General features: G+C 33.4%; 2 protein-coding genes across 3 annotated transcripts in view; both read right to left on the bottom strand.

Moving 5' to 3' along the window:
- The window catches only part of LOC143913385 (uncharacterized), a 51,343-nt gene extending 37,321 nt beyond the window's left edge, over positions 1 to 14,022 (bottom strand). Inside the window, exon 1 of the mRNA XM_077433118.1 lies at positions 13,670 to 14,022. Coding sequence (XP_077289244.1) covers positions 13,670 to 13,687 — 18 coding nt within the window. The 5' untranslated portion in view covers positions 13,688 to 14,022. The remainder of the gene's footprint in view (positions 1 to 13,669) is intronic.
- Positions 1 to 15,813, bottom strand: part of LOC143913612 (uncharacterized) — a 374,023-nt gene that overhangs the window by 149,367 nt on the left and 208,843 nt on the right. The window lies entirely within an intron of this gene.

The following is a 15,813-nucleotide window of genomic DNA, read 5'->3' as shown; positions in this document are numbered from 1 at the left end:
ATCGAGGTCAAGGGTCGTAAGCGACATTGACCGAAATAAATGTATTTTAATTCATTTGAATAAAATAAGTTAAATTCGCCATTTCTTGATTCGTGTGAATGTATTTCATTCTAAATATATAGCAATTACACGGTGTAAGTTAATTCAATTAAGATTCGTATTTAAACATTCCTGATTTACACGGTGGGTAGTTTACATAAAGTCGCCGTGCAATTCGAAACCATTATTAGAAAATAGATATATCATAAATAGATTACTCAGAAATGCACATAGCTTTGCGTAACAGCAAATTTTATTTTTAAAAAACTAACAAAACAGAAGGCGTGTTAAAGTGAAAATTTAAAATAAAATAAAAAATGTAAAATGTAGTATTTGTTCATATTCGTCTAATTAGATGGAAATCAAACGCGCAATTGAAATGTCAAGATGGTAATAATTTGTTCATATGCATCATACTTTCAGTGATAATGACTCAAATAACAATTAACGCGTCGAAGCGTGATATACGTACCCAAACTAGAGATAAGGTTAATTTGTAAAGTATTCTAAAAACAAACTGTCCTCTGTCCGTATTGATAAACGTAGACCGATAATCGTAATGGAAGCGATTTCCATTCGACTTCAATAAATAATAAATAAAATGCATCTTTGAAAGACGACGCAATATAATATAACAAAGTGCATTTGTTGATGAACGTATAAAAAATTGAACCTTGATATTTTAGCAAAATTATTGATTTAAAATAAAAAAAATAAAAACAAAAAAAATACCATTAGTCTGTGACTCAGTGTTGACGCAACAATGATTGTCAAAAATTTTGTTGAAAATCTAATTTTTCAAAAACCGATGTAAACACTAACAATGAATAAAAGCTGTTATACACACAATACAGAAAATATTCATAGTATACACTATTTAAATACATATATTTCATGTCCCATTTATAATAATACAAAAAGGAAACATTGATAAGAAACAATCGAATGAAAGAGCTTCAAATTTTGATTTCCGTTCAATCGAATGAAAGAGGTCCAACAAGTATTTACCGGAAAACAGAAAAGTTACAAAATTCTTCAGGTAACTACACAGTTATTTGTGAAAGTCCTAATTTTTTTCGTATGATTCATAATAAACATTAACCAAAACGGTGCACGCGGTGTAGATTAAATTAATTTTGTTGAATTATGTTTATGTTGTGATTCATGGTGGTCTCCAAATTTCTTAGCACGTAGACCAAATAGAAATAATTTAAATATGCCAGAATCTACATTTTTTTGACTTTTTGGAAAGTTAATGTACATAGTTTATATTTTGTATAAATTCGGGCCAAGCAAAGAGTGGGCACGGGCCACGTTCTAGCCCGGGGGTCGTAGTATAGAAAGCCTTGTTTTAGATCGTCGCCTGTTAGGGTCTTTGGGTAACAATAATACATACAAAAAAACGTATAAAATGTATCTGATTTCATCTACACATCTTCCCAGCGGCATTCCATGCTTCCTTTTATATTATTTCATCCGTTCTTCCAGCTACGTTACCCGCTGCTCACGTACTGTGTCCTCGTTATGTCGGGCATACAGCGTTCCATACTGTTTAAAGTGAATTGGCAACATTACATCGTTCAATTCCCAAGTTTCGCATCAATACGTCATCATTGGTCACAAAACAAGAAATCGAAGAAATTTTTCTTCATTAATTAATGTGACATTTTTTATTTGAAAACGGCGTTCATTCGTACAAGTGGACATAAAAACATAATACATATGAATATGAATTAAAAGATTTTAAAAATCAAAAAAATATTTAACCTCATGTTAACACAATGCATCAATACATTGAGTAATACAACGAAAGATAAATTTGAAAAAAAATCAACGAGACAATTGTTAAAAAAAAAAAACCAAAAAATGAACTAAAACGATCCGGCATATTTTTAGAAAAAGCTTTGTCTCCTTGGTTAAAAATAGGCAAGATTGCGCCAATTCTATGTATATATAAAATGTACGCTTTCTGTTCGGCGTGGGGGTGCACCGGTGTGTACAGTCGGCGCATTTCAGTCATTGCGGCGTACAGTCGGCAAACGGGAGCGGACCGGCGGCACCTCATTACCGCCACCGATCTTCAACGCTATAAACATTTTACACGATTATTTGTATAGAATCGCCAATTATTCAATGGCCGAATAAATCACCAAATACAAAAAAAAAATAAACAAAAAAAAGTCAAAACAATACAACCCCACAAATTTCACACACACTCGCATGTATAACTTCGTATCCATATGCATTTAAATACAAATAAATAAATCTGTTTGGTTAACTAGCGAGGAGCGTTTTGTGAAAAAAAATACAAAAAAAAATGAAGGCACAAACGTCGACAGCGTGTATAATACAAGTCGCCAGTCTCACACTCAAGGACGTATCAAAACTAAGCGATTCACTCGATTATAAATACAATATAAAAATGTATCTATTCATATACATATGTATGCATGTATGGAGACTAAAAAATAAAAAATAAATTTAAAAAAAAAACTAAAATAATTCCTTGCATAGCATTGTGATGATGACCGTTGCGACGAAGCTTTGGAAGGGCGTTGTCCGCACGAGATTAGTCAAATCTAATCGCTAGTCATACTATACATACATACTAGTCATACTATACATTTTCCAATTTTAATCGAAATTTATATTACACAACCGAGTTGAATTTAAACCAATCTATACCACAGCAAAGAGAGTGAAACTTTCGTCCATTGTTTCCGACTGGACGATTTACTAAAATTGGAAATATACATAATAGTAATAAACATATGAATAAACGAAATTGCAATTTATTTCGATTTAAAGCTTACGACACTCTATGGAGCTTGAATAAATAAAAATCAATAGACGCTACTATAGCGTATGCCTGACGCGCAGTGTGTGCTCTACAATTGCCCCGTAATTATACCAAAAATTATGAGATAAATAAAAATAATAAAAAACCAATAAATTGACTAATCGAGCCGAGTATTTTATAAGCAGCAGTAATAATCAAAAAACACTACGCTTGATTAGAATTAAGAAAGATCAGTGAGCATGTTAAAAACGAATGGTTAGCTTAAGACTTATAAGTTATCTTATAAGCGCCTATCTCTGCTTATAAACATACTTAAGACGAGTTCCATCAATAATACAAATGTATGTATATACTACATATAAATACATATTTGAAACGCCAGTGGAGGCGATTCGATATGAATCGTTTGCAAATATTATGAATGGATATTCAATATAAAATTGAAAAAAAATTGCCACCACATAATAATTGTGTGTTTTAAAGCAACCAACCCTCGAGGAGAAATCCGATAATTGGAATTTAGGCCGACACAGGGCGAGGTGAGAAATACATACGTACATATATACATATGCTCGTATGCATGTATGTACATATGTATGTATATACTAAAGTGTGTTATTACGATCGGTTATTTCCACGTCGGTGTGTAAAATATATATATATATACATATATGTGCATAGATATATTTAGGTGTATTCCCGGCGAACGCATGGTGACCCTAGCCGCCAGGCAGCGCCTCGATACTCGGTAACGAAAGTAAAACATGGCCAGCAGATGAGATTAGCGCAGAGGAGGGCAACCGTTGGATGTCGGGACGACTAATAGCACGCTAAATGCTTTCATTTTTGCAATTTCGATCGGTTTCGTACAAATCGGTAGACCGCTTGCTTACAAACTTTGCAATGTGACAATTATTCGAAAGCGATAGACGACATCGAAATGAAAATAATCCAACAAATTTCATATAAAACGATATAAAAAACGCTATCACTATTTTTTCAATGCCATCACTTTTAATTGAAATTATTTTATTAAGGATTAGTTCAAATTTTATGTACTTTTTGAAAGCAATTCTTATGTCTTGTGACTACTTCTATTAATGTTTGAACTTTTGCTGCTATTTATGTATTACTAGTGGTGCTGCCCGACTTCGCTCGCTTCCACCTTTGACGATCTCTTCCGTTTTAGCACGTATATAATAAAAGTAACTCGAAATGGAAATGCAGTCTTGTAGTGAGAATAATGTCGGACTATGAAAAAAGTCTATATTTGTTTTTTTAATTAAATTTATTTGAATCGAAAAAAATAGTATTATTTAACGACCGACCAATCACAAACGTCTTCGACCAATCCAGCCAATCAGAAACGAATGGCAGATGCCGTTGCGGTTTTATATACATATATAAGAGACTACTGTTGTACCCGATGGAATATCATTGCTTGGGTGTTTGCCATTTTGCTCGGTTTGGTCATTTTAAGATTGAGATTTTATCTCATGACTAGGCTTAATGTATAGACTAAACATACAGAATCGTACGTGGTACGTGTTTTTTTTTAATATATAGTTTTGCACATGCAAAAAAATGCTGGCATGCTTAGTCTGTACCATTGCAATCTTCCCAAAACTCACCCCTAGAGTGTTTTCGGTGATATTTTATCGTTATATTGAGGTAGGTTCGATAGCGACAATTCCCATATTGAAGAAATGAAGAAATGTAGGAGAAACTTGTCGAAATAATAAGATCGTACAAATTGACAATGACTTTAAAGAAACGCCCTTCCCAGCTGGGGACCACGTCATGTAATTCTATTTTTTTTTTACATACCTCCTTTGCATTTCACATGGCTTTCGTGTTAGTGGTCATTTTTTATATCTCATATTATACACACTACATTAAATTTTGTTAGTAAATATCTGTCGACAGATTAGTTGCTGGTCTCTAAGAAACTGCTACAGACTTGTCTGCAGACAAATAGACTGACACCTTAAGAAAATTCAAACGGGGCAGACGATGACAGAAAGCTACCGTATGCGCATTTTACCATCAAACCGAGGAAAGTTTATACCATAAGCAATGTATGAAATTAATTAGCAAGTATGATTCAGATCTGCTCGTAGAGGTGGTTTGCGTTATGACGTGGAACCGACTACAATAACCCGCAACGGAAACGAGGGTATTACGTATGTGTATGTAAAAACAAAAACAAAAACCCCTACACGTCTAACACATGACTGAAATGATAAATTAAGCATTCAATTTGTGGATTTGACAAAAAAAAAACGAACGGAAAGCAAGGGTGGGTTAGTGTGCGTGATCGGTTGACATTTTCATCACTTTCAAATTGATAGAAATTACACTAACCGAACAATAGCCGCGGCTCAGTTCTGAAAGAGCCGATGTCACACTAAACGAAAGTTAAATGGCAAACATGTAAAAATGACTGATCCAATTTATCGCGAAGATTTAAAACCGAAATCGCCACACTTATCAAATGCACACAAACAAACACACAAGGATTGGGGTCCTTGATATTACACTAGTGAGCACGAATATATTTGAAAAATTAACAATTCATATTTAATATCAGTAAATAAATAAATGTATGTATCTAAAAAATACGTAAAAATAAACCAGGGCTATGGAGGCGGAGTCATTACAATCTCCAGCGACTCCGATATTGAATTACTAACTAAGGGTGACTCACCCAATGTAGATCTGAGATGCTATGTTTCCCTTTGTGTAAGTCAAATTGAAGAGAGGTCTGATATTTGAAAAATTGTTTCATGTACGTATGGATGATTTATAAAATAACCTATTAGTGAAGTCAAATATATTTGATAGATAATGAGATCCTATAATGTAAATTTTATAAGATATTAGAAGCGAGAAAAAGGTAAAATTACAGGCGTTAAAACAATTAAAATCTGATAAAACGAGTGGGAGGCGGAAAGTCTAACATATAAGGCTACAGGCTAGTGGCAAAGAGTTAGCTGTCACCGTCTCCAAAATTTTTGGATCCTTAAAAGTGTTTATTACGATCATATTTCACCATCGAACTAGCGGAAGCAATTGAAATCTCTAAAAACCTTGTAAAAATACAAAATATTGAAAAAAAATGCTTAATGAATAACTTGGTGGTAATTAATACTCCATAGATTCCAAAAATTATGCATCCAGCTCAAAATTAACATACATTCACTACGACTGGATAGTCTGTTCATCGATGACACCCGAAGGATCGATACTAACCTATGTCAATTTTCCGCGGTTCAAAAAAGTCACGAAATGCAAAACAAAAAGCTAAAATTATAATTTGTAAACACACGTTTACACAAAACTACACGTATGTATGTGTATACATATATATATACATAAAATGAAAAAAAAAAGTCAAATTGTATGTAGAAGGTCAGTCGCGACTTTGGGGTCAACATTATTTCCAACCGTCCGAATGATTCACGCAATTCAATAAAAACATGCAGATATGTGCAAGTTCAATTAACAATTTCATCTCGAAACATTAAAACGAGATAAACTATGCAATAAAATGATGTAAAAATCTCACGAGTCAAATGGTGGTTAATAATAACATAAGTAAACAGAAAATTCTAATACACACACACACACACACACCGAGAATTCATCGAAGAACGACTCGTGGCGATAAAATTCCAAAACGACCAACTCACTTCAAAAACACACACACAACACGTACGATATGATAACGATAAAGCAGATGAGGCCAACAACTCGAATGCATACAACCAACGAGCGAAAATGTTCAGCTTCGCTCGGGTTATAATATACACATGTGAATAGATAATATGATTGACTATAAGCCTGTGTGCGTTCGTGTGCATGCCAGACACACTGTATCGTACGGCACGGCTTGACTGGGAGGCCTTCAGCTGTTATGGGCGTATCTGAATGTCGTTCTTAATTCGTAAGATGTTATTACTAAAGCCCGGACCCTGAGGGGGCTGTATATTGTCCAAATGTTGTAAATGCATTGTTAAAGGTTTGCCGAACCTTTTTTACAAAGGATTTACAACAATTTAACAATAAACGGCACGCTTCCGGTCCTACCTCTAGTTATTACCGATATCGTTCATTCTCAATACAAGAATAAAATATCACCAAAAACACGCACGATCTATTGCCATAGTATAGATCAGGCGTGCTAGCGGTTTTTTTTACATGTGCAAAACTATCAAAAAAAAAAAAAAAAAAAAAAAAACACGTGCTGCGTACCACTCAGCGTGTTTGCGCCCTTATAGTAATTACTAAAGGACGACGGTCGGTTTCTATTTGGACAAAAATATGGGTTCACCATTGTCAACCTTTTTTTTACTAGCCTCTTCTTACTTTCATTTTGCTCTCAAGCTTTGTAGGACAATAGTAATTGACAATAGTCAACCCTCTTTGCTGGGAAATGGAAACGCCACCGCCGATCTATAGTAATCACACTACTTAAAAGTGCAGTACAGAACGTACTTGTGGTTTCCAGCTGTGATGGGTGTTTATGTACCAGTTAATTCGTAAGATATTATTTCTAAGTTCCTCCTGCATTTCTTCAAATATGGGCGCCCTATTGGTGGTTGGCAAACATAAATGCGTGCCAAACGGGTTCATATTTTTTTTATTTAACGGATCATAAAACTGTCCGGCATTGCTCGAGCGAGTGAAAGTTAAAAAGTAAATAATAATAAAGAGCTTGTAAAAAAAAAAGGAAACTTTTCGGAAAATTTTAAATGTGAGCTACTGTCAAACACCATCTACGGATTGAGACGATAATTTGGCGATTCTAAATTGAAAACTGTAGATTTACACAAATCACAGCATTGGTTATTTCAAAAATAAATGAAGCACTGATATTCTTATTTATTAGTTATTGATCAATACTTTTTGAGCAAATTTATAGACACCCCATTGAAAGCCGGCATGCTCGGGAGCATGTGTTCGAAGAAGAACACTGGGAAAAGTTCAAATCGAGTATTTTACGAATTGCAGTGTGAAAATGAATCGGCGGATTTTTCGCCTAGAGAAATCTAGGGTTGATCCGATACTTAAACGAAGGACATATGCTTGAATTTAGCTCCCCGAGAATGAAAATGATCACCGGTGTAAATGAGCCATTATGTGGTAGCGGAGAAAGTACTCGAAATAAAATCGAGTACAAGGCGGGGGCGGCCCGCGCCCCTCTTCAGACAAACACGCGTCAATACTTCGCACCGTTTGAGAAGCATGCATTGTGTATATTCGATTAAACGAGAGCAGTTCCTTCCTCGTTCCGATTTCGATCGAATCATCGCGATTGTCATGATTATGTGCGAGAAAAGATTCGCAAAACCAAGTCGGAGAGCCAAGTCACCTTGAACGCGAAATACGCCGACGGTCAACTGCATCATGGCAAAACATATCAGCCAGGGATTCTCAACGTGTAATTGCATCGACACTGCAGCTCCCGACTCTTGATTTCGAAACTTTTAAATTGAATCCATACAACAACGCTCAGGAACATAAATATAGTCGTAATTTCAACTATAAATGCGTCCAATGCGCTAATTTTAGAATATTTCTGGCGTACTAATACAGTTTGCGTATATGTACATACATAGTGGCATCTGATGGTGTAAATCGTTTAACTTTTAATCTAACTTTATATTCAATATTTTGTATTCAAGATTTCAACTTATTATTTAATATAATTCGAGTAACGGATTTGTCAAATATCAGGCCTCTCCTAGATTTGACCTAAGCCTGAGCAAAAGACTAAGATTGCGTCTTAGATCTACATTGGGCGAGTCATTTACAAAATTTGAACAATAAACGGCACCTTGGTTATCCGGGCTCTAGTCATAAGCGTTGAGGCGCACACACACACATTTTTTTTAGATTTTCACAAAAACGCTGGCATGCTTAGTTTGTGCCGTCGCGGTCTTTCCAAAACTCACCACTGGGGTGTTTTCATCTTTGTATTTGACAGTGATTCCCATATTTGAAGAAATCTGGGCGAAACTCGTCCAAATCTTAAGAACGTACAAATAAACAAAAACCGAAGAAACGCCCTGCCCAGATGGAAGCCTCTGACACGCGCATGCAGTACGATTAAATGAGTTTGGGCCTTTATGCGATTTAAACGCGAAATCGGAGTCAAAATTGGGCCCTTTTTTTAAAAGAACAGTCTTCAAATTGGCGCCTTTTACATTTTAAATTTGTCAGGCTCATTCATTTCGAATACATTTTCCTTCATTTTTACTAACCTCTTTTACGTTTCACTTACGATTATTATTCGGATTTCAGCGCTAATCGCTTGTAACTTGCAAGTATGTTCTCTTTTGTCAATAATGAGAAAAAAAAGAGGTTAGTAAAAAAATACAAAGATTCGTATCAAATCTGCACACATTGGGTATCGGTGAATCACTCTCGTCGCAAACACGAGCCCTACGTCCGTTAGTAATTCAATATTCACGTGAGTATGTATGTACATTATTAAGTAGAAACTAAAAATAAATAAATGCGAAATCGGAGCTCGATTTTAAAAGACTTCGACTCCACAGCCCTGAATTGTATATATAAAAAAAAAACACACACATATCGAAGGATTCAATTAATGCGACGAACCTGGGTTGTAACTTATGCATTATACATATGCATAGTGTATCGATAGAAATCGTTTGATATGAACTCAATATCGATCCCTAAACTAATAGTTTATATTTATTATATAATCTTCGTAATCTGTCTGTCTGTCTGTCTGTGTGTGTGTGTGTGTGTGTGTGTGTGTGTGTGTGTATAATAGTCGTTTCGATTCGACATACGTCACAGTTAAAACACTGCCAACACAATGTACGAATATAATAACGAATCACAATGTATATACTGTTTGCTACCAATATTTCTTCTTGGAAAATAGTGCCACAAGCATTTAGCGCCACCTATTGTTGTTTAATATTTATTATTCCTATTGTTGTTTTATATTGTTTATATGCAGGTAGGTAGGTAGTTTTTACTTATAATAATCCGATGAAATTTTCATCGGGTCTATATAGTACTAGTCTAAATAAAACACAATCGATAACACTTTTTCACACATGCATGTATGTGATTCAAAATAACGTGTTCTATGAATGCAATTAAAATTCACAAACACTTTAAAATGCATTAGTAACATACATATACGCACAAAGCAAGCGCAAATTGTATACTGCAGGAAACTTATATTTATTTTAATACTAGATTCATTTGTATTACGTAAAAACTATTAAGGTTAACATCCGCATATGCAAATAAAAAGTAGGAATGGAGAAGATAGCAATGTTAAAAAAAGTTAGATGAATTCTGCTGTTTGCTTATGTGGGATGTCAAAACTTACCCATCGATCATAAATCATAAGCCTTTATCAAGAATCGAGACTGAAACTGAATATTGATCATTGCTTTTATTTAATATTATATCTGGTATGTATTGTTAAAAAACGAAAAAAATAAATGTTCTAGAGAAAGTAACTTGGCCAATTTGGCTCTGTTGGATACGACTGTTAGTCTCAAGGGAACAAGCGATGGGAAAAGGAACAGTATATGTATGTAAATGTCGATCTCGTTTAAAATTTTATCAAAAAATTCAATAAAACGCATTTTTTTGAGTTTGAATGAACTTTTTTTGTCTTTTAGCCTAAACTTATGTAGCTTTTTGGCTGAATGTATGAGTCTAGATAGAACAGAGGTTCTCAATGTATGGCACGCGAGTTGAAAATCACGCCGACTGAAATTTTCATTGAATTTCACATAAAGATAAAAAACTACATACATACACATAAGTGTATCTGTCGATATGAGGTATAATATTAAAATAATATAATTATAATAATAATAATTTATATAAAAACGGAAGTGATATGTGGTGGTGCATCGACAACTATGGAGATTACAAAAAAAACGAATTTAAAAAACGATTTTGATTCCGATTCCGATGACTAAGTTATCATATGACTTTGATTTAGAATTCAGTTACGATTACGCGACCACTGTTGTCGTTTGTTATTATGATTATACACGTAACATTATTTTAATTCATGTATCAATTCCTTTTCCGAAACCAGCCGTTGAAATATCAACGGGCACAACACTAGTTTTAAATAACAATAAAACAAGTGTACCGAGACATTGCCCATCGTAAATGAGCGACATTATGATCATTATCGTCGTAACAAGAGTAAAGTACGGACGATGTATATATGTATGTATGTACATATGTTAATTCGAACAATCATTCAGAACATTTTATCCATCGATAATTTATCAGAAAATAGAATTTACACTATTAATAATGAAAAATTTACTTTAAAAAATCATTTGTTTTGATTAATATTTTATATATAATTAGTAAATTGTTCATTATTATTTGACTGCTTTTTAAAAGCGAATCGAACTGTAATTATAACGACTAGAAAATTCTATAGAAAAAGAGAGTACATACATTTAGGAATTATACCATGATGATTTCAACTTAAATGCACTTTTTATCATAAAATATATCATAAAATTGAGATTCTTTTTGTTTAAATTATTCCAATTTATCAACAAGTAGTTCAGTTATCAGAAGTTCGTAAAAAAATATTGGAACGTGTACTGTTGGAATGTGTACTTTAATTTGGATTTGCCCTAATGACTATCCGTAGTTATGTTATTTACAACAAGGAGTCTTTATTTTTTAACTTCATAATGTATCACCATCATCATCTACAGCCATTCACCATCCACAGCTGGACGAAGGCCTCTCCAACACGCATCCACTCGTCTCTGTTATACGCAACTCTCATCCATCTCACCCCATACATTTTCCTAATTTCGTATAAACATCTTCCCTGCGGCCTTCCTTTAACCCCTTTGCATTCTATTTATGCCAAGCATATAATGTTCCATACTTATTGGAGTGCATTGGACTTTGTGTAGCAACTTTTGACAACAAGGACTTTTGGCGTTCAATGTCCAAGTTTCATATCCATACATCATCACTGGCAAAACACATTGATTGAAGATCCTTTTTTCTTCGGGCAAAGTGCCATTTTTTTTATTTAAAAACCGCATTCATTCTTTCAAATACACTCCAACCTAATTTCATACGTCTTTTTATTACTTCTTCATTACTATATATTGTTTGTCCTAAATATTATGAATATTAAATTACCAAGCAAGAGTGACTCACCCAATGTATGCATATCTGAAACAGAGTTTCTATCTTTGTCTTTTTCTCATGTTTACGTCAAATTGAAAAGATGCCTGATATTTGACAAATCCGAATTATTTCAAAATGCGTACATTTAATCAGTTTTATGTCCCATTCATAAACACAGATTACCTAAACACAATCTGCTTTAGGTCATCGACTTTAGATAGTCTTTAATTAATATTATGTATTAGATGTATTATGAACATTTATAAGGATTGTAAATAGGTTTTTGAGCTCTTTTTCCTATTATGCTTTAGATTAACATTAGAATAATATAATACTGTAATTACTAACCAAATTAAATTAAAATTGTAAAATAGAAAATGATCAGTAGATCAGTAGCTATTAAAATAGATATAAGATGTATTGTGAACATAATTTCGTAATAATAAAAAGCATTTAAAAATCAAATCAAATCAAATGTCCCATTCATAAATAACACAAAATATCGAGAGAATAAAAGGTTTAATTAAAAGTTAATCATTGATATCAGCTGAGGTATATATGTATGTATACGTAAACCGGTATTATTATTATTAGAGGTAGGACCGGAAGCGTGCCGTTTATTATTCAATTGTTGTAAATCCTTTGTAAAAAAGGTTCGGCAAACCTTTAACAATGCATTTACAACATTTGAACAATATACAGCCCCCTCAGGGTCCGGGCTTTAATTATTATTTACTAACCAAAAAGTATTAAAAAAATTTGCTCAATCGAAAAAAAGTTTACTATGCCATAAGCGCTAATATAATAGGATAATATTATAAATATAATAACAAGAAAAATACGCAATTATCACTGTGTCGGTAGCTACTGGAGTATATAAAAAATGTATTGCAAAATAATACACGAAACAATCTTATATATCTTATCTTATCTTATATATAAAACCGAAACGGCATCTGTAATTCGTTTGTGATTGGCTGGATTGGTCAAATACGTTTGTGATTGGTCGGTCGTTAAATAATATTAATTTGTTTCGATTCAAATAATTAATTAAAAAAAAAACAACAACAAATGAACATTTTTTTCATGGTTTTCATTTACCGAGCTGAGCCGGGTAACACCACTAGTAAATACATAGTACATATATGAAAATAGATCAAAATCAAAATATTTGATAATATCACATTATATTAAAAAACATACAAAATATCGAACCTCTCGACAAATAGATCGCGACAAAATGTCGACACAATCAAAATGGCGAAGTCAAATTCAAATAAATAATAACAAATTAGCAAGAGATTTGCGAACGCAAAGTGCGCTCGCGAACCAACGGTTAACCGGACCGTCAAAACAAAAGAATCTCGATAACGACAATGCACGCCATACACGTTCGATGCGTCGCGATACACATTTTTAAATCATTACATAATTAAATACTACACACACCAAAATTAAGACCAATCAAAGTCGCCATATTGCAACCGACCGGAAACGGAAAATAAAACAAGTAATTAATTAATTAATTTAAAAAAAAATCATCGGAAGATGGAAAGGGGGGGGGGGTGTGTGTGTGTAAAGGCGCACCCCGTGATTTGAGAGCACGCACTATAAATAATGAATATATATATAAATATATTAATTAATTACCTTGTACGTTTCCTCCATGTCGAAGTGTGTACGGTTCACAAGCACTTTAGCACAATTATATGTACGTGTGTAATTACTGATTCTATTACGCTAAATTATCCATCGTTTGGGTCGTATTCAATGTTGATACGGCTTATTTTCGGGTGCACTTTTTTTTGCGTTTTGTTTCGTTCTTTTCATTTCTGTAGAGACGGCGTTTCCTCGCGAGCGCGATCGGCGACATCACATTTGTTCGCGATTATTTTGAACGCGATTTCGGAAACGAAACGAACGCAATTCTGCAAGTTTGGACCGAGTGGCGATCGCCGATCGAGGCCACGTGCGCTCGCTGTTTACGGCGCGAGCTTGTGCTTAGTGAGACCGCCGCGAACACAACAGATGATCGGGGTTGCCACACGCAAAAAACACACCTCACAAAATCAACCCGCTCCATTTACAATCTTAACGCTATCGCATCAAACTCGCCACGCATGCTACGACAACACTGGCGCCATTTTGAAAACAAAAACAATCGAACAAAATAATTTTTTTTAAATATAAACGAGCGCGATTCGAATTATTGGTACTTTGCGCGCGTGTAATTCGAAATGGCACCTTGTCGTCTATCATGCGAGGGTTCAAGTCGTTTTTTAATTAAAATAACAATATTTTAAAATTTGATTGCAAAGTTTGCCTGGCTCGTTTTGCCGACGTTGCGGGAAAGTGTGCGCCGCATGGCAGCATTATTCTGCGTTTATTTTGTATTTCTGTTTGATGCGCCGCTTATCATTAGTAAAAACGAGACAGATATATACTTACAAAAAACGTCATTTATTTTATACACACATGTACAGATCAAAGACGATTCTCATACATATTATTATTATTATACATACGTGCATACGAAATTGTTGCACGTATCGTTTTTTTTTTTTATTTCGATTTGATTTATATTAATTTATAAATTGCATACGATGTTTAAAATGTTATTAGTGCATTTTTTGACAAATCCAATAAATTAAGTTTGTTGTGTTTAATTTGAGACAATTATAATCTATTTTATGATGACCTAAAATGAAAATAATCAGTATTCATGTTTAAATGTAGTTTATAGTACATCACGCAAATATGCGAGATAAATGGTTTTGCAATCATAATCAATTGAGAACAATGGCTGTCAAGTTGCGTTTCCTATGCGTAACAACTAGAATAAATTTATTTATTTTAAATATAAAATGTGATTGTAAACTAATGATTCCAGTTATTTTTTTTCTTCTCAAGTATCGAAGAATTATATACAATGTTATTGAAAGCATCGACAATTCAATTATAATGAAAAAATCATACTTTGTATTTAATTCCAACAGATAGCATAATTTGTTAATAAAAAATAATTATTATTAACAAATAATCTCTATATTAGTGATAACTGATAAGACACCATTTACTTCTATGCTATTTATAGAAAAATAAAAAAATGATTACTGCCATCTATTGATAAAATTTAATACTAATATGTAAATATTTTATAATTAATTATGTAAGCGTTCGAATATGAGGTTTGGATCCTAGGTGGAACAAAAAGTTTATTTAAATTTTTCACTTTGGAAATAAATTTTCTTTGAAATTGTGTAAATATTATTTAAATGCAACATATATTTTTTTTATTCTACAATATTCAATATTTTTATTCTACATATAAAAAAAAAAATATACATTCACATATGAACATAGATCGAAACAAAAATTGCAATAGAAACTATATTGATTCTAAGTTTAATAATAATTTGACTCGGCGATAGTATATCACTTTCGTTTGTCGATGGAAAGTCAGAAATCAGCTGAAAGTGAAGTGTAAACAAATGTTATGAATGATCAGCTGCCGGGAAACATAACCTATTGTCGACATGAATGGTTTGGTTATGGCGCCTGCGCCCCCTCAACCACCCCCTGCCCCGCTGCGCAGCCATACACTCACAAATTCGTTCACTATTGACCGACCCGACAGGGATGTGTTAAAAATTTATATTCGCAAATATTTCATCGACTATTTAACTCGAATTATGTAGTATAATCTTACAGGTTCAACCGATAATCAATAATATAGATTCTTCAAAAATACATCTGTATACATACATACATAGATACCGTAATGGATCATAAAA

This window comes from Arctopsyche grandis, chromosome 6 (assembly GCF_051622035.1).
Source record: "Arctopsyche grandis isolate Sample6627 chromosome 6, ASM5162203v2, whole genome shotgun sequence".
NCBI classification, from domain to species: Eukaryota; Metazoa; Arthropoda; class Insecta; order Trichoptera; family Hydropsychidae; genus Arctopsyche; species Arctopsyche grandis.
The sequence above is the reverse complement of the archived record's forward strand: the minus strand, read 5'-3'. Positions and strand labels throughout refer to the sequence as shown.